The sequence below is a fragment of the Microcaecilia unicolor genome, chromosome 1 (genome assembly GCF_901765095.1).
Source record: "Microcaecilia unicolor chromosome 1, aMicUni1.1, whole genome shotgun sequence".
Classification (NCBI taxonomy): domain Eukaryota; kingdom Metazoa; phylum Chordata; class Amphibia; order Gymnophiona; family Siphonopidae; genus Microcaecilia; species Microcaecilia unicolor.
In genome coordinates, this window is record NC_044031.1 from 428713220 (window position 1) to 428740342 (window position 27123).

A 27123-nucleotide genomic window follows, 5' to 3' on the forward strand; every position below is an offset into this window, starting at 1 on the left:
ATAACCCTGAATGTAACTCACCTTGTACTACCACTGAGCTAAACCTTACAGCACCTCGAGTTCATACATCTACTGCTACGTTAAATATATATATATATATATATATATTTTTTTTTTTAAGCGACAAGAAACTGGATTTGGTGGTTTTAAACTATTCTAAGCAGCAGCTGAACTTGCTTCCCAACTGGACAGTATTACACTTTTTTACTCCTAGGTCACAAAGATTTCTTTTGGGCCTTTTCCAGGTTTTACACAGTTTCATTCAATGCTGCTTTTGACTTATTTACAAGCACTTATCAGAAGGAAATAAAACCAAGATCTAACAGGAAAAGTTATACTCGCATAGATGGTGTTTGCTGCTCTTTCAAAAAGGCTAAATGATGAGCGATACGTTGAATGACTAAATATAGTCCCATCTAGCTTTATCATGTTGAATTTGCTTTATTATGCGATAGCTGCATTAAAATACTTCTTAGATAGTTTATTAAAATTTACTATACCGCTCAATCTGACTTGCAGACCTGAGCAGTTTACAAAACTAAATAATACTTTATGGGTTAATTGTAAAAAGTAATTTCTCTGGGTAAAACAGTGTAGATATAAAACAGAAGGTTTTATATCTATACATTTTCCTACTGGATGTTCCATCACAGTCACCACCAGAAGTTCCAAATAGTAGCCCTAGAAATCTTTTATTCACTGCTCTGCCTGCTATCAACAAAGAGTCTTCCTCCAAGAACTGCAATGAAATGCAGTTCCAAGAACTCATGCATGTCATCATCTGTCTTTACAGCAAAATACTGTATATGCAAGGGAAACAAAACAGATGCACATGGTATAAAAACACAAAAGTTAGCTGAGAATCCCAGAAAATCCATAGGCTGCACATTTTCCCTTGGATTCTACACAGGTTGCCCACATTTGTGCATGTGGGGCATCTGCCTAGGCGTTATTCTATAACTTTGCACACCCAAAGTGTATTGTGTGGAACCCAGAAGGGGGCATGGGTGGGCCAGGGGTGTTCTAAAAATTCAGGTGCAGTGTTACAGAATTTCCAGGTTGAACATCAGAATTTGCATCAAGTTTCAGCAGGCCTAATCCTTGTGCCTCAAATTGGGTACTGGAATTGGCACTAAACGCTATTCTATAATGAAGGCTTGACATGAAGTGCGCTTTATAGAACTGTCAGCCAAGTAGCAGTAGACTACAATAAGAAATATTCTTATATTCCGAAACAACCATAAAGTTCTGTGTGGATAACAACAGGCAAGAATTCTAGACTGGTGTTTCCCAAGTCCAGTCCTGAAGTACACCTTGCCAGTAAGGTTTTCAGGATACCCACAATGAATATGCATGAACTTGATTTGTGTATACTGCCTCCATTATTTGCAAATCTCTTTCATGCGTATTCATTGTGGATATCCTGAAAACCTGACTGGCAAAGGGTACTCCAGCACCGGACTTTGGAAACACGGTTCTAGACAATCCCCAAAGAATTACAAATTAGAAATACAATCAACATCGTATATATAAAAATATAAAAATAACATAACAAAAATTTTGTAAATAGAAAGGCTTTCAGAAGTTTCCTATATAACAAACAATAATTGATAGTAGCTCTGACCTGCACTGGTAAGGCATTCCAAATATGTGTTGCTAAGAATGGAAAATTTGATGAAAATACCATTTTGAACAGAAAACCCTTTGGACTTGGATATTGCAAGTGAAGGGTTTAATGATTTGTGCTTTAGAAGTTTTATCCCACCAAATCTAGATAAATACATTAAGAGAGAACAATTTGGGATTTGCTGACTGGGACAAGTGTAGCTCTATTTGGATGAATGTGCAGCCTTTACATTCTACTTTTAAGACAACTATTTACAAACGTGCCTTGCTGGGCACTGGTGACTTATTTCAATAGTGTTTTTCTATATTACAATTATCACCTTGTCCTCTTCTATATGCAAACTGCATATATGATTTTTATTTCTGTAGCACTGTATGACTAAACAAACATTTAAAATACTATACTTTGTGGCATACAATTCTTTATACTTCAGTATTAGGCATAGTCTTACCCAATTACTAAAACACTATGAATTTGAATTTTTTTTTTGGTAGCTAGACTCAAATAGCAGAGTTTATATTGGTAGGTGGATTTGAAATCTCAGAAACAGCCCAATGGTCCTCTATAATTAAACAACACTAGAGTTCTTTGATGTCCCTACATACCTCAAACTACAGGTTTACTCCCAGAAGTCTGCTGCCTTTCTGACTGTTACAGCTATAGTTTGTCATTAAGCAATCTTTCTTTACCAGAGATGTTTGTTGGATGAAAGCATGAGCATAGCACACTTAAAGGCACAAAAAGTTTCATTGGTTTGATAGCACTGAATTAAGTCTATTGTTTTAGCAATAGAATCAGTGGAAGATGGCCTACTTTTTCTCTCTCCCACTGAAATAATTTTAGTGCTTGGGAAATATGGTACATGCTGATATACTTTTCCTCAATTAGCAAAGTTTGGTATGTTTTAAAATATTTTTTATTGTCTTTTCTGGGAATTAATTCATAGGCAGATGATCAGAAGCCCCGCACCATTCCAAACAGCGCTCTAAAAATAGCGCAGGAACAGCGCAGGACTATACTGCCCCTATGATCAGAGCTAATAGCATACAAATATAAGCATACTATTAGCTCTGATCATAGGGGTCAAGTGCAGGAAAATTCCCTTATATAGAATGGAAACCCCACCCAGCGCATTCCAGGATGCACTGGGCAGGACTGGGCGCTGCCATTTTGGAGGCGGCGCTCATAGGAGGAGGGACTAGGATTATGTCCCTCCTCCACTCAAGGTAGCAGGGGTTTGGGATGGGGGATCACAGTCGGTTGCCACTAGACCACCAGGGTTTGGGCAGAAGGTCCGGTGACCTCCAGCACTTTTTTCTGTTGGGGGAGGTGTCAGGGGAATGAAGATCCACTAGACCTCCAAGCCCTCCATGTTGGTTTCCGGGAAGGGTGTGGCGGGGGAGGAGAGTGTCACAGTCACCAGAGCCATAAGGATTGGGGAGTACACTGGACCCCGGCTGACACAGCCTGTGCGGAGAGCTGCATCCTGCCACCCAGCTGCTGTCCTGCTTCCCCTCCTCCCCTAACGCCAAGCTGGCGTAGGGTTTTGAGCGGTAGAGCACCAGAATGAAAGAGCGCACCAGCATACATTAGCATGCTACTTGTGTTGATATGCTTGGTGCTCTTTTTGTTCCCAATCTAGGGGTACCTGATCATAAAGCGCAGATAAATGCAGATATAAATCCAGCGCTAATGGCTTCTAGCACCGCATTTACCTCTAATCATCTGCCCCTCAACGACCAGACTTTTACGGGGATTGAAAGAGACAGACAGGAGCTTCCTGCAAGGGAGGGATGCAGCTGCGAGGAGGCTCTCTTGCTGCTCTCTACTGAAACGTGGTGGATGCACATCAAGGTACGGGGTGACGTGGGATTCAGAGAGCTCTAAACCTCCTTTTACACTCTGATAAAATTATACCTTATAGTGCCACTGAACTGTTCTGCACAGTGCCCTGACATTGCTAAGACTGGCCCTGATGAAAAGTCTTAGATTTGAGGCTGAAGAGGCTTTACATTGATTATACCATGCATAGAACTGTTACGAGTTCATTGCAGTTTGTAATAATTTTGGAATTTTCTAGGCTTTTCTATCCACTCTGGGGCTCTAGTGATGGAACAGAACTTAAATGGAGGCGGCCTAAAAATACAGAGCACAAGTTAAGCTCTACCTTCCTCATAGACAAGAAGTTTGATGATGCAGATATTTGCCGTTCAAAGCTCTGTCATACCTCATGTATCCTCCTCCCCTCCAACATGTTCTGCAAATTTGGCATGGCTAGGACACTGATAACAAAAGCTAATCCTTCGGAATGTAGGCTAAGTAACGAGATGCAATACATAGGAGGAACCTGGCAATTGGCTCCAGCCTTCCCCTACTAGTGGCTGCAACACTCTTTACTCTCCACTGCTGGGAATTGGTTCCCTGGTGGCAGCTCTGGCCTTCCCTTCCAATAGCATTCCTCACTATCTAACAGAGATAGCCAGAGATAGGGTTCCCAGAAGCAGTCCATTGACTCAGAAGTTAGCCAGCACTGGCATATATTCAAATCAGTGCCTGATTAACTCAGCACAAACTTAGGGCAGCTGTTTTTCTGTTCTGTCTTTTGCAGTTACTTAGCAGACTAAAACATCACTGCTAAACAATTAAGTTGATGCTCTGCTCTAACTCTGCCCCTGGCGGCCTCTAACCTACCTGGTTAGCAGAGATGGGTTTGTTACTTTTTAAAAGTACTTAAGTAAAACATAAAATTATTGGCTTCAAAAGTAGTAAAGTAAAAATAGAAAGTCTTATCCAAAAAAAATACAGCTCTTAAAACTACTTTTTGTTTTACTACAAAGTAAAAAGTATTCTTAAGTTGGATCACAGAATCAAGTATGCTTACAAGCAAACTTCCAGGGGATCACACAAGGTCCTTCCTAGAAACAAAATACCCTGAGTACTGTAGTGGGCAAAATAACTTTACACCTATTGGAAAACAAAACAAGCTGGATTAGTATAGATCGGTCCTACACAGACACTTGATGATAACAGAATGCCCGGCCTTTTTCACACAGTCCTGTACGTTTACATCAGAGGAGGTGGGCTTGGCACAAGAAGCACTAGCTGCAGAGAGCCGGTCCTGCACGTCTCCCATGGTAGTTTATTAGTGCAAGCCCAGCAGGGGTGCAATAGGAGGGAAGGAGCAAGACTGTGCTTCAGGCCCATAGCGGATGGGTGGGGAGAGGGAGTGGGTCTAGCATGCAGTGACGGTGCGGTTCAGGCTGGTGAGGCAGCTGAGCCTGGCAACATCAAAGCAATAGCTAAATCAACAGCTGTTCTGGGCAGGTGTAGAGGGTGAGGACTAGGGTTTCCAGGTGATGTCAGACCCTGGTTTACATCTGAGTGGGAACAAACTTCTGGTTCCAGCTCAGCTGTTTTTGGGACCAGATATTCAGACCCAATCATCTGCAAGCCACATCTGACAACATTTGGAAAGTCTGTAAAAGAGGGATGGAAAATACTTTTTTTTTTTTAAACTACTTTCCAAATTTGTACTTTGCTACTAAGTTAAATGTAACTCATTACAAGTAAAAAAGTATTGCAAAAAAAAAAAAAGTAACTTGTTACAAGTAAAAGTACTGCCAATTGTACTTAAGTACTGTAACAAAGTACAAGTACTTTGTTACTACCCATTTCTGCTGGTTAGCAGATATATTCAGTGGCAATAACTGGTGAAGTGCCACTAATTACTGGCTGCTGGCTTGCTGAGCAGGGTTTAACCGGGCAGAAGCATCTTTTGCCCTGTTAAACTCTTTTGAATATCAGACCTGTGATTTCTTTATGGTCCATTCTTGCACTCACATTTATGCATTACAACTGAGCTGTTATGCATCTCTACCTCACATCTTCAGTGTCTCCAAAACTTACTTTTCCAGAGCAACTGCTATGTCCTGGAATCCTTGCGCACTGATATTATTCTTGTCCCAGATTACTGTTCTGTTAGAGTAATGAAAATATATAAATAGCAAGCTATTACAAAACAAAGACACTTTCTGCAACACAATATAAACAGAAATGCCAATCTGAATGCTGTCATTACTGAGCTTGCAGTAACTATAAAATAATTGAACATTTCTATAAATAAAAGAAAATAACGATTTACTTCATGCTCTCACTGGAGAACAACAGAGCTAAATGCTGGGCTTAGCGCTGACATGAATGATCCTTTTTAAGGACTAGATGAACAGAAGTAGTGAGTAGACCGAGTTGCAATGCAATCTTATGGAGGAATGAGGGACATACTTTTTGAATGCTACCAACTTCTCAGAATTCAGCAAAGTTCAGTATTCCCTGTAACCAGACTCACTGAAATTATCACCAACAAAAGCATTTTTATGAAATAGTTAGTGAACTGGTGCCATTTGATACCTTATGCTTGTGCCACATGACAACGAACTGCTCCAACACAAAAAAGGACCCAAAATTTTCAGAAGTTTAAAAATAAAGTAAAACAGACATATTAAGTATTGTTTGCCAAACAGAAATGGAAGAAATGTAATACCTATTTGGCTCGATACCTATAAAATATATCAACATCACATTTCAAGAATGTAGATCAACTCTTAGGACTACATGTTGAAAATGAGTACTATTTTAACAGCTGTTTTGCACAAAGAACTTGCAGAGTAAACTGGAATTAAGTACATCGTCACAGCATGCCTCTCAAAAACACTTGCAACTGGGAATACAATATAAAATCAAAGCTTTTCTCAAGACAGTGCAGGTGGTAGGGATTGACTTAGTGACTGGTAGATAACTTCTCGTTAGCATCTAAACTAGAGATACAAGCTGATTAACTCAACCACTTTACATAATCCAACTATTCCAATGCCACACACTCTATTCAATTACATAAATTTAAGATGCTTATGAGAATACCATACCCACTATTTAAAAACAGATCTGCTGCTTTGACCTTTTATTCTCTAAAAGTGTAATGCGAGTGGCATTCTACTGACCACTATGTTTACACAATTTATAAAATATTCTACAAATTTTCTTGGTTGAAAGGGGATGATACAGTACATGCATGCTGTGCAGTTATCCTTCCCTGTGTGTCATGAAAAGTGATCTATCCTTGAGCTTGTGGCAGATGTGGATATGGCCACTGCAGCTAAAATGGCATGCTGTGCTCAGAAAATAACATTAGACTCATAATTCATTTTATTCTGAGATCAACATTCAAACATCAGTGTGTCTAAGAACAGCTTTTAACATCATAAACACACACACACACATATATTTTATATTTTTATGTGGACAAAAATAACCCAAAAAGGGAGGTTAGCTTGGAGAATTAAGGTAAAATTATGTATAATCATACCTGATAATTTTCTTTCCATTAATCATAGCTGATCAATCCATAGACTGGTGGGTTGTGTCCATCTACCAGCAGGTGGAGATAGAGAGCAAACTTTTGCCTCCCTATATGTGGTCATGTGCTGCCGGAAACTCCTCAGTATGTCGATATCAAAGCTCCATCCGCAGGACTCAGCACTTAGAGAATTACACCCACGAAGGGACACTCTGCCCAGCTCACCTCCGCCGAAACGGGGGAGGGGAATTAACCCAGCTCATCCCCACACAAGTGGGGGAGGGGAATCCGTCCAGCTCATCCCCGCGGAGCGGGGGAGGGACACCACACCCGCCGATGCGGGGGGGATCTGGCTTATCCTGCAACCGCAACCGCGGGAGGAGCTGACTGACCCTAACACCGCCGAAGCGGGAGGGGTACAAAGCTGCCCTACAGCCGCACGAAGCGGGAGGGAGTGCCGGCAGAATTTTAAGTCTCAATCCAGCCCCGTAAAACGGAGGGGAGAGGAATGCAGCAGCTCACTGTAACACAAACTCGTCTTAACTCTTGAAGAATCCAAGTGAAAAAACTTGAACACGAAGTCTTTCTGAAGTAACTGAAGACTAAACTTGAACCTGAAATGCAACCAGAATAAAAACAGTACAGATATCTGGGAGGGGCTATGGATTGATCAGCTATGATTAATGGAAAGAAAATTATCAGGTATGATTATACATAATTTTACCTTCCATATCATCAAGCTGATCAATCCATAGACTGGTGGGATGTACCGAAGCAGTACTCACCCAGGGCGGGACATAGAAATCCCTGACCTCAACACTGAAGCTCCAAACCGGGCCTCCGCCCGTGCAGCCACAGTCAAACGGTAATGCTTGGAGAATGTATGAGCCGAAGCCCAAGTTGCCGCCTTGCATATCTCTTCCAAGGAGACGGATCCGGCCTCTGCCATCGAGGCCGCCTGAGCTCTCGTGGAGTGAGCCTTCAGCTGGATAGGCGGCACCTTCCCCGCGGCCACATAAGCCGCTGCAATGGCTTCCTTGACCCATCTTGCCACTGTAGGCTTAGCAGCCTGCAGACCCTTACGAGGACCTGCAAACAGGACAAACAGATGATCCGATTTCCGGAAATCATTGGTCACTTCCAAGTATCTGATGATGACTCGTCTCACATCCAGATATTTAAGAGCAGAGTACTCCTCTGGGTAGTCCTCCCTACGAAAGGAAGGGAGACAGAGCTGCTGATTCACATGGAAGCGAGAAACAATCTTGGGCAGGAAGGAAGGCACTGTGCGAATAGTCACTCCTGCCTCAGTGAACTGCAGAAAAGGCTCTCGACATGAGAGCGCCTGGAGCTCGGAAACTCTTCTGGCTGAAGTGATAGCCACCAAAAAGACTGCTTTCAACGTCAGGTCTTTCAGAGATGCCCTCGACAAGGGTTCAAAAGGCGGCTTCTGCAATGCTCTTAGTACCAGGTTGAGATTCCACGCAGGCACCACTGAGTGCAGAGGAGGGCGCAGGTGATTAACTCCCTTGAGAAAGCGCACCACATCTGGCTGCGAAGCCAGGGAAGCACCCTTCAGGCGGCCCCTGAAGCAAGCCAGAGCCGCTACCTGGACTTTAAGGGAACTGAGCGACAGGCCTTTCTCCAGACCTTCTTGCAGGAACGCCAACACTGAAGAAATTGGAGCAGTGAAGGGAGAAAGTGAGCCTGCTTCACACCACGCTGCAAAGATACACCAAACCCTGGCGTAAGCAGTAGAAGTAGAGCGCTTCCTCGCTCTCAGCATAGTGGCGATGACCTTGTCTGAGAAGCCCTTCTTCCTCAGACGCTGCCGCTCAATAGCCAGGCCGTAAGACCAAAGGGGGAGGGATCCTCCATCACCACGGGACCCTGATGTAACAGGCCCTGCTCCACTGGCAGCCGCAGAGGATTGTCGACTGAGAGCCTGATCAAGTCCGCATACCAGGGACGCCTGGGCCAATCCGGACCCACCAGGATTACTCTGCCGGGATGCTTTGCCACCCGGTCTAGCACCCTGCCCAACATGGGCCAGGGCGGGAACACATAGAAAAGCTCTTGTGTCGGCCACTGTTGGAGAAGAGCATCTACTCCCAGGGATCGAGGGTCCCGTCCTCTGCTGAAAAAGCGCGGCACTTGGCAATTGGCCGATGACGCCATCAGATCTAGGCTCGGCTGGCCCCAGCGCTTCGTGATGTCCAAGAACGCCTGAGCAGATAGCTGCCACTCTCCGGGCTCCAAGGTATGGCGACTGAGAAAGTCCGCCTTGACATTCATGACTCCGGCAATGTGGGCCGCTGAAAGCTGCTCCAGGTTCGCTTCCGCCCACTGGCAAAGATTCATAGCCTCCTTGGCTAGAGGGGCGCTCTTGGTACCTCCGTGGCGGTTGACATAGGCCACAGCCGTGGCATTGTCCGACAGGACCCGTACAGGCTTCAACACCAGTACCGGGATGAACTCCAAAAGCGCCAACCGAATGGCTCTGAGTTCCAGGAGGTTGATAGACCACTTTGCCTCTGCAGGAGACCAGAGCCCCTGCGCTGTCCTTCCCAAGCAGTGGGCTCCCCAGCCCGACAACGAGGCGTCCGTCATGACGACAATCCACTCTGGGGTCACCAGAGGCATTCCCGCAGATAACTTGTCTGTCTGCATCCACCAGCTCAGCGCCTTGCGCACTGCTGGGTCCAAGGGAAGGCGCACAGCATAATCCTCCGACATCGGAGTCCAGCGCTGCAGCAAAGAGTGTTGAAGTGGTCTCATATGAGCCCTGGCCCAGGGCACAACTTCCATCGTGGCCGTCATAGAGCCCAACAGCTGCACATAGTCCCAAGCCCGAAGGGGAGAGGCTACTAGGAACTGGTCCACCTGAGCCTGAAGTTTGACAATCCGATTGTCTGGCAGGAACACTCTGCCCACTTGGGTGTCGAATCGAACTCCCAGGTACTCCAGGGACTGAGTCGGGCGCAGCTGGCTCTTCTCCCAGTTGATGATCCATCCCAGGGAGCTCAAAAGAGCAGCTACCCGGTCCACAGCTTTGCCGCACTCTGCATAAGAGGGGGCTCGGATCAACCAGTCGTCCAGATAAGGATGGACTTGTACCCCTTCCTTTCGTAGGAAGGCCGCGATGACCACCATTACTTTGGAAAAGGTCCGCGGAGCAGTAGCCAACCCGAAAGGGAGGGCTCTGAACTGGAAGTGTCGTCCCAGGACTGCAAAACGCAGAAAGCGTTGATGAGGAGGCCAGATGGGAATATGCAGGTACGCTTCCTTGATGTCCAAGGATGCCAGGAACTCTCCTGCCTTCACTGCCGCTATAACAGAGCGGAGAGTCTCCATGCGAAAGTGCCGCACTTTCAAGGCCCGATTGACCCCTTTGAGGTCGAGGATAGGCCGGACAGAACCTCCTTTCTTTGGTACCACAAAGTAAATGGAGTAACGTCCCTTGCCAAGCTGACTTTCTGGCACCGGAACGACCGCGCCCAGGCGGATCCGATTGTCCAAGGTCTGCTGCACTGCCACAGCTTTGACCGGAGACTTGCAGGGAGAGAGTACAAACCCGTCTTTTAAGGGTCGGCAGAACTCTAGTTTGTAGCCGTCTCTGATGACTTCCAGCACCCACGCGTCTGAAGTTATTGTGGTCCACTCGCCCAGAAACGAGGACAGCCGTCCTCCAATCTGCACTGGGGCGTGGACCAAGACCCCGTCATTGGGTACGAGACCCTGGGGGAGGACCGGAGGGAGCACCTCCGGGACGGCGGTCTCTGCGAAAGGAATGCTGCTTGGGGGAGAAATTCCTCTTGAAGGAAGAGGGGGCAGAGGAACCCGACTTGCCCGGGCGGTACCGACGGGCTTCCTGCAACCGTCCTCTGGAGGTACCGGGACGAGTACTAGCCCGAGCCCTGACCTCTGGTAATTTCTTGCCCTTAGACGTGCCGAGATCGGTCACGATTTTGTCCAGCTCGACCCCAAAGAGCAGCTTGCCTTTAAAAGGCAACCTAGCCAGGCGGGATTTAGAGGCGTGGTCAGCAGACCAATGTTTCAGCCAAAGCCACCGCCGCGCAGAGATTGTCTGAGCCATGCCTTTCGCTGAGGCCCTCAAGACATCATACAGCAAGTCTGCCAAATAGGCTAAGCCCGATTCCAGGGCCGGCCAATCAGCCCTCAAGGAATGATCCGAGGGGTAAGCCCGCTGCACCATAGTCAGGCACGCCCTGGCCACATAGGAGCCGCAAACTGAGGCCTGCAAACTTAAAGCAGCCGCCTCAAAGGACGACCTTAAGGCCGCCTCCAATCTTCTGTCTTGGGCGTCCTTTAGGGCCGTGCCACCTTCCACCAGCAACGCCGTTTTCTTAGTCATTAAAGAATCCACGGTAGGCAACAGATAGGCCTCACGTTCACTCACAGCCAAAGGATAGAGGCGGAACATAGCCCTAGCCACTTTAAGGCTCGCTTCTGGGACATCCCATTGAGCCAAAATTAAGGTGTGCATGGCATCATGCACGTGGAAGGTTCTAGGCGGGCGCTTCGTCCCCAGCATAATGGCAGAGCCAACAGGGGCTGAGGGAGAGACGTCCTCCGGAGAGGAAATCTTCAAAGTGTCCATGGCCTGTAACAACAGGTTGGGCAAATCCTCTGGGCTAAAAAGCTGCGCTGCAGAGGGGTCATCCGCTCCATCCGAGCGGGGATCCGTCTCCTCCAAGGAATCCGCAAAGGACCGTTGGGAGACCTCAGACACGCTGCCCTCATCTACATCGGAGGAGACAAATTCCTCCAAGGCCTGGGAATCAACCCGAGGGCGTTTACCTCTGGGAACCTCAACCTCTTTACCAGACGAGGGAGCAGGGGCAGCGTTGTGCATGAGGAAGGCCTGATGCAGCAGCAAAACAAACTCGGGGGAGAAACCCCCCAGACTGTGCACTTCCGCAGCCTGGGCAACAGCCCTAGACGCACCCTCAACCGGCGCTCGCAATAGCGGGGGAGAGACATGCTGCGCATCCAAAATGGCGTCCGGCGCGAAACTCCGCGAAGGAGCCGCGCGGGAAGAACGGCTCTTAACTTTAGCCGCTTCTGTGCCGTCGCCCAAATTAAGGGCGTTCATGGCATTAATGTCTCCAACCTCAAGGGCGGCCCAAGAAGAAGCCGTCCGAGCCGCGTGGCCGGCCAAGATGGCGGAGGCGAGGAGCGGAGGATGGGCGTTTATGGCGGGAAAAACCGCCACGCCGGAGGAAGGACCGGGACATTCATCGGTCACGAAACTGTCACCCAACAAGGGCGAATCAGGCTTTAAGACCCCCGCATCCCCTCTAGAAGCGCTCAAGCGACCCGGGGAGCAACCCTTTGCGCCCTCGCCCTCCGACGCCATATGCCACGAGGAGAAGAATCGGGGAACCCCCTGCCCGCTATAAAAAGGTAAAAAATTACCTGCCGTCCGCTCCGAGTTGTAACGACCTGGTGTCCCAGTGAGTAGCTGCAATAGACGCTTAAATAAACGTCGAAATAAACGCCTTTAAGGACGTTCAAAATTTTTTTTTTTTTTTTTTTTTTTTTTAACGGAGCCAGCGGGAGGGGGGAGAAAAGGAGGGACCTGGCACCACCAGGTTTGCACTTGCTCAAAAGAGCCCTCAACCCCAGGCACTCAACAAAACCTAAAAATTAGGCTTGGAGGCCTAGCCAGAGCTGCTGCTGTGTGTGACCACCACCTGCTGAGATAGAGAACATACTGAGGAGTTTCCGGCAGCACATGACCACATATAGGGAGGCAAAAGTTTGCTCTCTATCTCCACCTGCTGGTAGATGGACACAACCCACCAGTCTATGGATTGATCAGCTTGATGATATGGAATGTAAATTTAGCAACTAGAATAATATTCAGCACAAATCAGATAATTTGGCCAGGTGCTGCAATAAAAGATCTAAAAGGGAAAAGAGCTCTCCAGCACCGCCCCTCCAAAAATAAATCCCTCACTCAGAGTACTGAGAAATACAAACATAAGTACATAAGTACATAAGTAGTGCCATACTGGGAAAGACCAAAGGTCCATCTAGCCCAGCATCCTGTCACCGACAGTGGCCAATCCAGGTCAAGGGCACCTGGCACGCTCCCCAAACGTAAAAACATTCCAGACAAGTTATACCTAAAAATGCGGAATTTTTCCAAGTCCATTTAATAGCGGTCTATGGACTTGTCCTTTAGGAATCTATCTAACCCCTTTTTAAACTCCGTCAAGCTAACCGCCCGTACCACGTTCTCCGGCAACGAATTCCAGAGTCTAATTACACGTTGGGTGAAGAAAAATTTTCTCCGATTCGTTTTAAATTTACCACACTGTAGCTTCAACTCATGCCCTCTAGTCCTAGTATTTTTGGATAGCGTGAACAGTCGCTTCACATCCACCCGATCCATTCCACTCATTATTTTATACACTTCTATCATATCTCCCCTCAGCCGTCTCTTCTCCAAGCTGAAAAGCCCTAGCCTTCTCAGCCTCTCTTCATAGGAAAGTCGTCCCATCCCCACTATCATTTTCGTCGCCCTTCGCTGTACCTTTTCCAATTCTACTAACCAAAGTAAAAAAGACAAATGGCTAATCCTCTCCCCCTCCCAAAAACTCCTCTCTTCCTGAGCCCCACCATGCACTCCCACAAAAGTCACCCAGGGGTCATTTTACTAAGGTACCACACGCGTTAACCCTGTGGTAATCATCTACATGCGTAGAATGACGATTACTGCCCGGTTTCTGCCACACGCCAGAAAATAGAAATTATTTCCCGGCGCACATAGTGAACGCACATCAAAAATGAAATTACAGCAAGGGCCACGCGGTAGCTCCAAATTGACGTGCGTTGGGTGCGTGTAGGCGCCTACGTGGCTTAGTAAAAGCCCCCCCCCCCCCCCCCCATATTCAGCAGGCAGGAGCACTCATTCCTTCTCCTTCCTACTCTCCCATCCAGTGTCAATTATTGTCACAGCAGCACTGGGCACTGAAATATAAGGAGCGGAGTGTCATTCTACCTACTCAAGATTGGGTGACTTATTAAACAGAGCAAGGGGAGGGCAACTGGAAAGGAGGATTGGCCTTGACTCTCTTTCATTTTGGGAGAGAGGAATTCATTAGGAGTATCTGTTGTAATGATCTGGTAAGGAAACGTTCTGCTGAAACTATCACAATTTGGGATAGTGTGCTGGAACTGGGATGGAGGGAAGAGAACTGGTAGAGGATTCATTTTATTTTATTTTTTCTTGAAGATGGGTTAAGCAACTGGTGCTCATTTTCAATACTAATCGGAAACATTAACTAATCTACCAGGTGAAATTTTGACTGGCTAAATTTAATCAGATTCAGCCATAAAAAGTTATGTGAAGGTGGGGGAGGTTATTTCAGGAAGAAGGGGTAAGATAATGAGGAATGTACAGTGATTGAGGGGCAATGCAATCGTGTCCAACTTCTTATATTGTGCAATGAATATCAGCAATGTTAAGGGTGAGTCATGAGGCAAATAATGTTCATTAATGTTATTAGTGCATTTTAACTGTTAGCAAATGACCTAGAAAATTAGATCAAAATCATAGTATGAAAATCTTCAACATGAAAACATCTAGGAAATTATTACCGGAGTTTGGTGTTTATCTGCAATGCTTTAGCCAACATCTTTGCTCCCATGTCTCCCATTGCGTTTCCACTTATATCCAACTTGGTGAGAGATGTATTGCTGCCCAGTGCATTTATAATTATAGTCACATCCGTTTTCAGTTTGGAGTCTGCTAAGGATAGTGACTGCAGGGGCTGTGGAGTAAGCAAGTTAAAGTAAAAAAATTAATAAATGTGCTTGTCAACCTCACTTTAATCTTAATATTTTAGACTATTGCTAACATCAGATTTATAGTGCAAACTAAAGTATTGACTAATTTCTAGCATGCATCCTAAGCTCTCTGCCTATCCCAGACCCTCCAGAGTTCCTGTTGATTGAAGTTCCATCAGATAGCATCCTGACTGAAATAAAATTAAGTTTCAGGAAATCCAAGGTTGTCAAACATCTATATAATAATTGGTCACGGTGCTTCCCTGGATGGCTGGGTTCGTAACAGCATGCAAATGAGCTGACATCAGCTCACCTCCAGCATTCCCGTCCCTCTCAGTGACCCACCCTCGCAGAAAGACAAAATGACGCCAGAGGAGGGCGGGACACTGAGAGGGAAGGCAAGGGAAGGATGGAGGTGACACGAGCCGAGCCTGCCACAACTGCGACCTGAGGTAAAATGAATGGCTTAAAGGCAGGGCGGCAGGAAGGAGAAGAGGGCAGGGGAGAGGAGGAGAGATCACTGGACATGGATGGGAGGGGAGGGGATAGTCAATGGCCATAGAGGGGAGGGGAGAATTGCTGGACATGGATGGGATGGGAGAGGGGAGGAGGGGAGAATCGCTGGACATGGATGGGATGGGAGAGGGGAGGAGGGGAGAATCGCTGGACATGGATGGGAGGGCAGGGCAGAGGAGAATCGTTGAACATGGATTGGATGGGATGGGAGAATGTCTGTACATGGATGAGAGGGGAGAATCGCTGGACATGGAGGGCAGGGCAGGGGAGAGAGAGGAGAAATTGCTTACACAAGAGCCTTCCTAGGGCTTTGTTGCTTGTCAGTTCATATAGGGGCCTTTTTACTAAGCTGTGTTAGGTGCTAAAGTGTGCCTAGCACAGCTTAAAATGGCATTTTCTTTAGTTTTGACAGGAGAAAGAAGAGGCTGGTCAAAAGATGAACCACCATAGATGTTGTTGATCACACTTTATTCAGAGCACCAGTAGAAGGATCCAACACTGTCTGTTTTGGCGGGACAACCCGCCTGCCTCTGAGTCACAATCAAACTCTCTATAGGCAAGAGAGGTGTATAAAATGATGGCGCAAAAACACTGGTCAAACTCAGAAAAGCTTAAAATATGCCTTTGTGTAACAGGAGACTGAGTTGGTGTCTTCCTTCAGCCGCAGCCTGTTCCCATGGGGCTCTTTTTACTAAGCTGCGGTAGGCGGAAATATGTGCTTAGTGCAGCTTAAAAGGGTTTACCGTGGGATGCGCTGAGGCACCCTGTGGTAAAAGTCCAAGGTGCATGTTAAAAATGTTTCTTATTTTTTTTCTGAGGGGCGGAACCTTTACTGCCTTACAAAGTAGGTGGCAGTAAGGGCTCATATGCTAATTTTTGGAAATGGCTGTGCGATGATGGCAGCATTAGCACATGCAAACTCAATTCAAGCTCATATGTTTAGCACAAGTCGATCAGACAGTACCTTTCAAATTTTACAATTCTAGACTTGTGATGCTGGAAACTAGAAACCCTCTTCTTTGTGTGTAGAAGACCCCAGTTTGGGGCTCTCTTTGATTTTAGCCTCCACTCTCCAATTGTCACTGGTCTTCAAGCATATTTTTATATCTTGTTTTATATATATATTTTTTGAAATTTTTAAATAGCTTTCTTTTAGCATTCCAAACCTCAATTACACGAGACATTCAAACAAACTTTTTTTTTTTATCAACTTATAGCAAATTACTGCTTCAATAGCACTTAGCTTAAATCAATCTCTTCTCAAGGGGATATCTTGTCCAACACGCTAGGCGACTCACCCCAAGATCATATAGACGGGATAAAATGATAGGTGAAATGCTGGCACATCAAAACCAACGAAAGGACAACAAGAAGTAATCTGAGGGTGGATGTTGATTGGTGGGGAACTTAATACTGAGGTATAAAACAGTAGTTAAACAAATGCCACTGCCATCTTACATCGGTAAAGCATGTTACAAGACTGAGACGGTTGGTTGCAAGGACCTTTGAGATAAGTACTTGTTAGAGACTACATCATGTGGAATGCTGTGATTGAAATTATTGCATTATGCATTTTTATAGGGGACATAACCTTGAAGCAGCCAAACAGTGAAACATGGTGTTGTGTCGGACAAGATATCCCCTTGAGAAGTGATTGATTTAAGGTAAGTGCTATTGAAGCAGTAATTTGCTATAAGTTGATCATAAAAAAGTTTTTTTTGTTTGAATGTCTCATGTAATTGAGGTTTGGAACACAAAGAAAACTATTTAAAATTTTCAAAAATATATATATATAAAACATGAAGATATAAAAATATGCTTGAAGACCAGAGACGATTGGAGAGTGGAGGCTAAAACCAAAGAGAGCCCCATGACTGCCAAACTGGGGTCTTCTACACACAAAAAAGAGATTTTCTAGTTTCCAGCATCACAAGTCTAGAATTATAAAATATGAAAAGCATTAGCACATGGCCATTAATTTGGAAAATGGAAAATCAGTCATTTTCCAGCTGTGGTAAAAACCTATGTAAGGGCGTGCTAAGGCCTCTTTCTACTGCAGCTATGTAAAAGGACCCCCTTGGTGCCAAACACAGCACACTCATGTACTATTTTAGTCTTGTTATAATCAAAAGTCCCCATTTTCCTGTTCTGGAGTAATCAAGGAGAGAACACAAGTGTGCTTTCTCTGAAAACAAATTCCTTTTTTTTTTTTTTTTTTTTTTTTTTTTTTTTTACTTTCAATGCTTTGAAATTTCACAACAGTATACAGCCATGTCCTGATGCAATCAATCATAGTTTGAACTTTGGCTCAAAGTATGATTGCATAAGCTTTTTTGTGGCATTATATGTGCTGTACCCTATTGCCAGATAATGTTGGTGGCTAAATAAAGACTTTTAGATATTCATTAATAGAAAAATTGGGACTTATGATTATAACAAGATTAAAGCGGAATACAAGTTACACTAAATAAGAGTGCTATATTCAACACCAAGTGAAACTGGAGCATTTATTGGGCATGACTTATAGTCCTTTATATGACAGTCCCACCGTACTAAAAAAAGATGAAAATATTTATATGAATTATCATTATAAGTCTATTTTGAATACTACTAGTACTTCTGGAATTATTAGTTAGTTAGTTAGTTTACAGTGCTTATATCCCACAATTTCCCACCTCTGGCAGGCTCAATGTGGCTTACAACATTTGAATAACAAATAGACAGGGTACAATATTTGGAAAGGGGGCAAGTAGGGTAGAGAGGTAAAGATAAGTAGATGGGTCAGTTCTCAATAGTAGTGTCAGTCCATACTGGTGGCTTCCTGAGATTAATGAGGGTGGACAGGATCACTGGAGTAGGCTTGCTCAAATAAACATGTCTTAAGTGATTTCCTAAAAATCAGATGATCCTGGACCGTTTTCACTGACTTTGGTAGGGTATTCCACGAGTGAGTGCTGACGTAGGTAAAGGTGGAAGCATACCTGGTCTTATACTTCAGCCTTGAACATGCAGGGTAATGGAGGGTTAGGTATGAATGGGCAGTCCTGCGTGAGTTTCTTGGTGGTAGGTGGACAAGGGTGTCCATGTACACTGGGGCTGCTCCATACAATCTTGTGGATACAGATTTTAAAAGTTATACGCTCTTGTACAGGAAGCCAATGTAATTTCTCATGAAGTGGACTGGAACTGGTGAACTTTGACACTCCATAGATGAGTCATGCTGCTGTGTTTTGGATGGTTTGTAGCTTCTTTAAGAGTACACCTGTGCACCCTGCTTAGATACCATTGCAGTAATCCAGTCGGCTCAAGATTAAGGATCTGACAAGGCTGCAAAAAACTCCCTCTCGGGACATATGGTTTCACTCGCTTTAGCTTCCAGAGAGAGGAGAATGCTTTCTTGGCGGTTGAGTTGGTGTGATCCAGCAACGTTAGGTTCCGATCTACTATAACACCTAATATTCGAAGGCTTTCAGAGATGGGCAAGGTAAAGCCTGGTACGGTTAAGTTGGTGGGCCTGAACTTATTAAAGGGAGAGGCAAGAATGGGGATTTTGCAGTACTTTATAAAGGCAACAGAGGAACCCCGAACCACCCCAACACTGTGCCATTGCCAGTGCAGCTTGGATAATTCTTGTAGTGATGCAGACACACCTCTAGGGTGTTCTAGAACACAGAAAATGTAGAGTGTTGCTGGATCACCAAGTCTAGATTCTATATACGACACCTGAAAATTCAGCGCCATATATCGAACACACCTAGGCGTATTCTCTAAAGTACGTCTAAAATTGCCATGCAGTAAATAAAATACGCCGAGCGTCTCTCCACGTGACCAAATTTAATCGGGGCCATTTACACTATGTTTTACTTGGCGTAAATTCCAATGCCTAAATTAGGCGCAGAGGGCCCAATTCTATATTTGGTGCCTAAAATTAACACGTGATAGGCAATTACACCTAAGCATATTCTAAGTAACGTGTGTAAATCTACGCATGGTATTTAAAATACGCTTAGGCGTAGTTCATACGACTAAATCTATGCAAGTCCATTTACGCCAATGAGACGCTAGTGTAAATCCCTGCACTGGCCCATATTTTATAACAATGCATGTAGATTTTTGAACGCCCACGAAATGCCTATTTCCATGCCCCTAAGCACGCCCTTTTTGCCGGCAAGTGTTAGAATTTAGGTGCAGCACATTAAAGAAAATGCTTAACAATGTACATGCGTAAATTCAGATTTTTGCCAATTAGTGCTCATTATTGCTTATTAAGAGCTGTTAACAGCTTGTTAAAACAATTAATCTGTACGCATAGTTATAGAATATGCCTAGATTTATGTGCAGAACCGCGCATAACTCTAGGCGCACTATATAGAATCCAGGGGAGAATGTATGTCCTCTATAACAATGCAAACAGATTTTTTTTAGAAACAGCCCCGCCCTGCCCATGGCCCCTTTTCAACTATACAAATTAGAATTTACACACTCCACATTGCAGAATACATTTATCAAGTGCGCGCGGAAATCTTAATGCCAATTAGTGGTAATTGCTTAACATCCAATTGACAGCGCTGATTAGCTAGCTAACCAATTAAGTTACACGCATTGTTACATAATATGTTTCAATTTCCATGTGTAAATTAAGGCACAATACATAGAATCTGGCAGAAAGTGTTTTGAGTCTAGGATTGATAATGAACTGTACTAAATACATGGGCCTTGAAGTACAGCCCCCCACTCCCTTGCTCAGGAACAGACCTGCACCCCCACCTTCTAAGCAAAACTCCTTACCCCTATGCTTAGGATATGGGATAGGGACCACACTATTTCCATACAAAATGTATAAATTTGAAAATACAATCTAAGCACATTATTTTCCTCCCTTAACTAAAACACACCACTGGGAATGCCTCTTCTTAATGCAGCTGCAAGTACTGTACATCAGCTGCTTGACACGTCTTCAGTTATTATGATAATGCTTAGTGAAGACTTTCATGACTTCTGTAGAAAGTTCCTTTGTTGCTCAGGCATTCTGAGAATGCCCAGTACTCTTCTGATGATATTGCCTTTGAATTGTGATGTCAGAATGTGGCGACACATCTGCAGTTTTGACAGCCAAAGAAGCACTATGATTTGTATGAATCTGGGATTACTATATACCTCTAATGATTTTCTTTGAATATGGAATAAAACCTCAAAATACTCTATCACTAAGTATTAAAAATATGCTCCAATAACTATCTATCCAAATTCCCCAAAGCTTCTATTCTGTTAATTTGAAGGTGTGCAAAACATTTTCTGGAATACATCTTCATGGGACAGCTAAATATTCCCCTTCTACCCCTCTCTCCAGACCCACAAGACAACGTACTTTTTGTAGCACACAAATACCTCTTTTATCGAAATATCTGTTGATGTTTGTAAAGTAGCATAATTGTCAACATTGATCCTGCAGTGCTTAATGGTCCCCTCTCTCTCTCTTGTTCCAACCACTGCTCTCTGTATATGCCCTATTATTTTTTGCATTGTATCACTCTTTTGGGTCCTACCACTTCTGCTAGTAGCTGACATTTGGCTGTTTACACAGCTGAATATGACCCAATAGAGGGTAGAATGTCTAAGCTGCTTAATTTAATTAGGGCTGAGCCATTTCCTGAGAGAATCCTCTTAATAGCAGAAAAGCAGATCTCTGAAGCACTAAGTACTATGCTCAGCTCAGCAAAAGTGCAGTAAAACCTGCATGTTATAGTCAAGCCACTGCCCTCAAACTGCAGGAAGAATGTTAAGAGTTCTTGTTTAAAACGGCATGAAACTACTAAGTGACAAAATTGCTCTCTTTCTGATCATAGCAGATAAAAGCTAATGATCAGTGCTTCTAGTAATTTGCTTTCTGAACAGGGCACATCAATTCTGTATACATATAGGAGCAGGTCTATTTTACAAGATGCGTTTATGGGGCTAGAATCTATGTATCACACCTAAAATATTGGCGCCATAATGAAAAGCCTAAGTGTATTTTATAAAGTACACCTTAATTTAGGCGTATTTTATAGAATAAGCCTAAATTTTCACACAGTTTATAGAATACACTGAGCGCCCATCAGTGTGACTAAATTTAGTTGAAGCCATTTACGTCACATTTTACTTGGTGTAAATGCTGATGCCTAAATTATGTACGGACCGGGTGTATTTCTATAACAATGCATGGATTTTAGAAACACCCATGACCCAGCATTCCATGCCCACACACCCTTTTCAACTATGTGACTTGGAATTTACACACATCATGTTTTAGAATACGCTTAGTTGTGCACGTAAATTCTAATTATTGCCAATTTATGTCAATAATTGCTTGATAACTGGTAATTATCAGTGCTGATTGGCTAGTTAACTAAGTTGTGTGCGCAAGTACATAATACGACTGTATCTGCGCAAGCAACTCAAGTCATACTATATAGAATCCGGGGGGGTGAGTACATGTGTGAACCATCATGCATGCACAAACATTTGCAAATAATGTGCACTCTAATTCTATGTACACATATGTACTGTCTCAATGGTGCACACAATTATTGGTGAATATTTCTTTCAAATGACAGCTCATCCGACCTTCCAAGCAAAACTTCCTACTCCCACATTGTGGTGGGAAGTAGAAAGCAACTGCAGGGAGCTGCCTCTCTCATCATAGTTGGCTAGGGCTTGGAAAAAAGAGAACAGTTTCACATGGAGGGCCTTGCATGACCAGCCTAAGTATAACAGGGAGGGAGGAAGGAATGAGTAGAGCAGACCGATAGGAGGTCTCAATGATAAAGAAGTTCCAACTGAAAACAGAGGAGAGAGGTACAGATAAAGAAAGCAGCAGAAGCCAACGGAGACTCAACCAAAGCATCTGTAAGGATTTAATCTTCAAGAAGTGGGTTTTCAATTCTTTAAGAAGTTGGTGGGACCCAGAGAATGATTATTATTTAACTCCCTAAAATGCGTGGACAACAATTTGAGGGACCAGACCTCAGTGCATCCAAAGCAAATACACTGCATCCTTGTCATAACGTGAATTCATTTACAATGCAGAAGCAAATATGGCTCCAGGAATTTTTGTACCTTTTGCCTGGTTTAGGCGTGGTCCCAGCTCAACATGGCTTAAGCCCCCTTCCAGCTCACATGGTCGACATATACCGTTCCAGCGCACTTCCGGCTCACATTGTTGATGTGCCCTTCCTGTTGATGCGCCCTTCTGGTTCAAGTGTGGTTCTAGTTCATTGATCTTGAAATGGCAAGCAGTTCGTTGAAGCACAAATCGTATACAATGGAAGAGAAACTAAGAGCAATAGTGTGCATTAATAATCATGCATCTGCCGTCATCTACTATGTTACTATGTATATGAAACACAAGCAAATGTCTCCAGAGACATAAGTTTCAGAATCAACTTTGTGTGAATTTTTGAAAAATCGACCAAAAACCACAGATTACCTGCAGAAAATCAACGAAGAATGCGGTTTCAAATGAAAATGTGCACAGTTAACACAAGATGTGGACTTGGATTCAGCATTGTTAACATGGTTCGTGGATAACAACAAAAGGACATTCCAATCTCAGGGTGCATGATATGCATGCAAGAAGAGAAATTCGACCAAGAACTTAAGGGCGAATCCTGTCAATTCAAAGCAAGCGATGGTTGGCTATGGAGATGGCAACGAAGGCACGGAATATCTAAAGTAGTGACTGCAGGTGAAAAAAAGATCTTCAGTTAAGCAATCTGCTTGATCCTAACCACAGAAAATGAAATTATCGAGGCTGGAAGTTACACAGACGAACTGGTCTACAATGCAAATGAGACCAGAATATTCTATAAACGTTTGCCAGCTAAAACACTAGTGCTGAAGGATGACCACAAAAGAGGATTTAAACAAGCCACAGATAGATTAACCATTCTGTTCTGCTTCAATGCAAAGGGCGGCCACAAACTGACACCTCTTTGCATTGGGAAGTACCATAAACCTAGTTGTTTCCATCATGTTAACATGAAATTATTATCTTTTTTATATAACAATTCCATAATGACTTTGTTTCTTCTGTTCGAAAACATTTGCAGGCTAGGCATCTGAAAGAGAATGCAATACTACTCTTGGATAATTGTCCTGTCCATCCTCCACCTGAAAATCTGATATTATACGATGGCAAAGTTAGAGTTGATTATCTGCCCAAAAATACAACCTCCAGAATCCCAAGGGGTCATTTCTATATTTAAGCAGCACTATCACCAAGAGTTGGTGACCCAAATGTTAGACAGTGACCTGTTCCCAATTTTCTGAAACAATAAACCGTTGCTGGATGGTGGGACTTTCAGAAGCATTTGGAAGAGCAGCACTTGATCTAGACAACTCAGATGACAGCAGCAATTTTGAAGGGTTTTCAGAGGAGTTGGGAAAGCCTGATGTTGGATAGAAAATTCAAATAATTTATCACGACTTGGAGTAGATGTTACACCTGCAAATGTTGAATCCTGGATACACAGGGACAACGAACGTAAAGAAATTTGCCCCACTTCACATGAGCTATGTGATCCTGAAAGTATCGAGTTGTTAAATTCACATCAACTTGAGGACAATGCTTCAGATGAAGATGAGGCACTTGAGTTACCTGAAGAACTGGATGATTTTGTTCCAACTTCATCTGAGGCAGAACATGTGCTAGAAACCACTCTAAAATGTATTGAATCTCTGGATTTAGAACCTGTCAAAGTTACGCAGCTGAGATGCATTCTACAATTTGTTACGTGTCAATCATATGCCTTGAAGACCCAGTCACGAATTATTGACTTTTTCATTAAGTGAACATCAAATGAACATTTACATTCTACAGTAATTTGATTGCATTCATAATAAACCCCATCGTGTATTGTACGTTTAATTTTAAGTTGGGAAAAGGATTTTATTGGACCTGTATTGCCACTGTAAATTTGATTTGCATTCATTAAAATGATTTAAAAAATTAAACTGAGTCTTAATTAGATTGGGTATTTTCAAGTTAATATGTACACGCATGCACACGCTTCTCATTATAATGCGACTTTCGTTATTAGGTGGTACTGATTATGGCTCTGGAGTACAGCATTATACCGAGGGAGCAGTGTATTAAGGAGACACTTGCATGTTTTGTTAATTTTGTCTTGGAAATATAAAGGCAGTTTCCCCATGTTTGTATATGAATTATGGATTTTTGTTAAAAGGTCCATAACAGACATTAATGCTTAATCAAAGTACCAGAATGACTCTGTGGTTGGAGTGTATGTTGTGAGTGTCTTTCAAAGAAAGAATAAAACATCTAGGGTACCCAGCCCTGGACCTGCAACATGAAGGGAACAAAAAGGACATTCAGTTACCACAAATTGATTTCATTAGAACTCTTTTTGAATCATTTTGTTGTGTTCACTATTAAATTAGGAATTTTACCACAAGAAAGTTAATTTTTATTTTGAAGCACACTAAAGAGTGGACATCTGCTCTGGAGTGGAGTTGACGAAATTCTGCCAGAAGTCACTTGGAAAGGCCCCTGTGGTGTTCTACCTCCCCTCCCTTCACATCAGGACTCAATAACTGAAAAGCAGCATATTATTTTGTGTATTCCCCTGTGGAAGCAGCAAAGAAAACCCACTGATTTCCTAAATTTGACTAACTAAATTCAAAAGTCAGAAAAATTTAGTCAGGCAAAAATCAAGTAGGGTGTACTTATAATTTACCTACTTAGCGGTTTAGGAGAGCCACCCCAACTGTACAAATGGCAGTCCTAAACAGTCAGTCAAGTTAGCTGGTTAAGTTTGGTTGCTAGTTCACTTAAAGATAGCTAGCCAAAGTTAATCAGCAGAAATTTGACCCATAATGAACTGTGTGTCTCTGAAAAGCTTTTTGCTCCTTTCCTTACATATCACACAGTCAGTTGTAACTTATGTCACATAAGGCTCTATAGTAAACCTTAATTATCAAACTGCACCAAGGGAGTATGCCCAGTCAAGTATGAATAATAAATAGAAAGATACTTACTGAATCCTCATCTTGAATCATCTGTACTAAGTTATCAAGAACAGGAGTAAGGTTTCTAGAAAACAAACCCAAGATGAGGAACTAAGTCGTATCAGTAGTCACAACATATGGATTTCAACAAGTGATGCAGCAGAAAAGAAAAGAGAAATAAACTAACTTGGACTTCATATTGTTAAAATTTTTGCCCAACGCTAGATGTCGTATCGACCTGTTCTTGCTCAGCCAGACCACCAGAGTTGACAGGTCAGCTTCAAAGCCTGAAAAGAACACAGTGATATGCACGATAACACATTTGTAAAGATAGCATGAGACTACTTAGTGAAAGTATCTCAACTAAGCAAACTTGGATGTTGATATCAGCTACCAAGGTAGGTCTGTTTCTGTGTTCCTTCATTCATGCTTGCACTCCCTACTCTTCTTATGTTAGTATTTCTTTTCCACAGGGATAGGTCACTTTTTCAACATAAACCTCCTTCAAAATCCTGGTTCTGGCATGTAAAGCATTTCACCTGGGTGTTCCTGACTATCTCACTTCTTTAACTATTCCTTACACTCTTCACCTGCACTCCAGTCTCTTGACAACAAATGTATAGTCGTTCCTGGGCCTCCTGGAGTCTACTTGACATTCTGCTTTTTATTTTGTTGCCCCTCTCTTTGGAATTCTCTTCCTGCACATATTCATTCTGAACCTTCCTTTTCCAGATTTAAGTTGCTTCTTAAAACTCACTACTATTCCCTAGTATTTCAGCATGGATCCTAGTGAGTCTCTGCCAGTGGTTTTTAAGCCTATGATGCCTTGTTGGCTATTTATTATTTAATTGGATGACTGGCTCTGTATGGATGCTTGTCTCATCTTTTCTTGAATAATGGAGTTCTTTTCTAGTAACTTATTGTGCTTTAAGTTGTAAACTGCCTAGATCTTCCCGTTTGAAATACGCGGTATAGCAAATTTTTAATAAACAAACACACATACACACACACCACCTTCCTGATCAGTAGCTGTACAGATCTGAATCCTGCATTCCTGCAAGCCAGCCAGGGGATGCATATTCCTTTTATGAAACAGGAATTGTTTTTCAAGATAAGATTTAGAAATCATGATAGTGCAATTTACACAGCCTCAACAGCTTCATATACTAAAAGTGTTCTTGCCTTCAAAGCATAGAAACAGGTAAATGGGATAGCTTAAGTCATTTTAACGCCTGTATCTTGCACCAGCTCCAGTCTGATGCAGAAATGGAATCAAAGCTACAGGCACAGTGATGAAAGAAGCACCAACATTGGCCCTGAGTGCCTTGAAATTTGGTGTTCATGTATTTCATTAACAATTTATTTATTTTATCAAGCTCTTTTCTGCTTAGTTTTTTTTTCTCCCACAATTTTCAGGTGGACAAAGGTCACCAAAACAAGATAATATATGTTGATTTTTACCACACACTTGACTAGCTTTTGGGAGCTATCAGACCTGAAGGAGGGGAAGTTAGTCTATAAAGTTTGCCCAATATAATCACGTTACCTAGTTTGTTTGTTTTTCTATTAACCTTTATTCCTGTGCATTCAAATGGATTAACATTGAAACTCACTACTTCAATTTTTCACAAACACACACTAAAGCCAAATTCCTTCCTGGTACCAACTTAGCACTATCATCCCTCTTGGATTTTAACTCACACAACTGATGCCACTCAAGAACAAAACTGTATAGCTAGGAGAGTTCTGGAGGGTTTTCCAAAGAACTACTCAGACACTGATTTTTTTTCAAGCTGGTTAA

The 27123-nt window shown here is 43.3% G+C and overlaps 1 protein-coding gene across 4 annotated transcripts in view; it reads right to left on the reverse strand.

Moving 5' to 3' along the window:
* CARMIL1 (capping protein regulator and myosin 1 linker 1) overlaps positions 1-27123 on the reverse strand; it is a 596509-nt gene that overhangs the window by 234481 nt on the left and 334905 nt on the right. For all 4 annotated transcript variants that reach the window (XM_030212120.1, XM_030212112.1, XM_030212103.1 and 1 more), the window contains 4 exons: positions 25510-25609; positions 25353-25407; positions 14610-14782; positions 5534-5602 (listed from right to left, as the gene is read on the reverse strand). In XM_030212120.1, coding sequence (XP_030067980.1) covers positions 5534-5602; positions 14610-14782; positions 25353-25407; positions 25510-25609 — 397 coding nt within the window. The remainder of the gene's footprint in view (positions 1-5533; positions 5603-14609; positions 14783-25352; positions 25408-25509; positions 25610-27123) is intronic.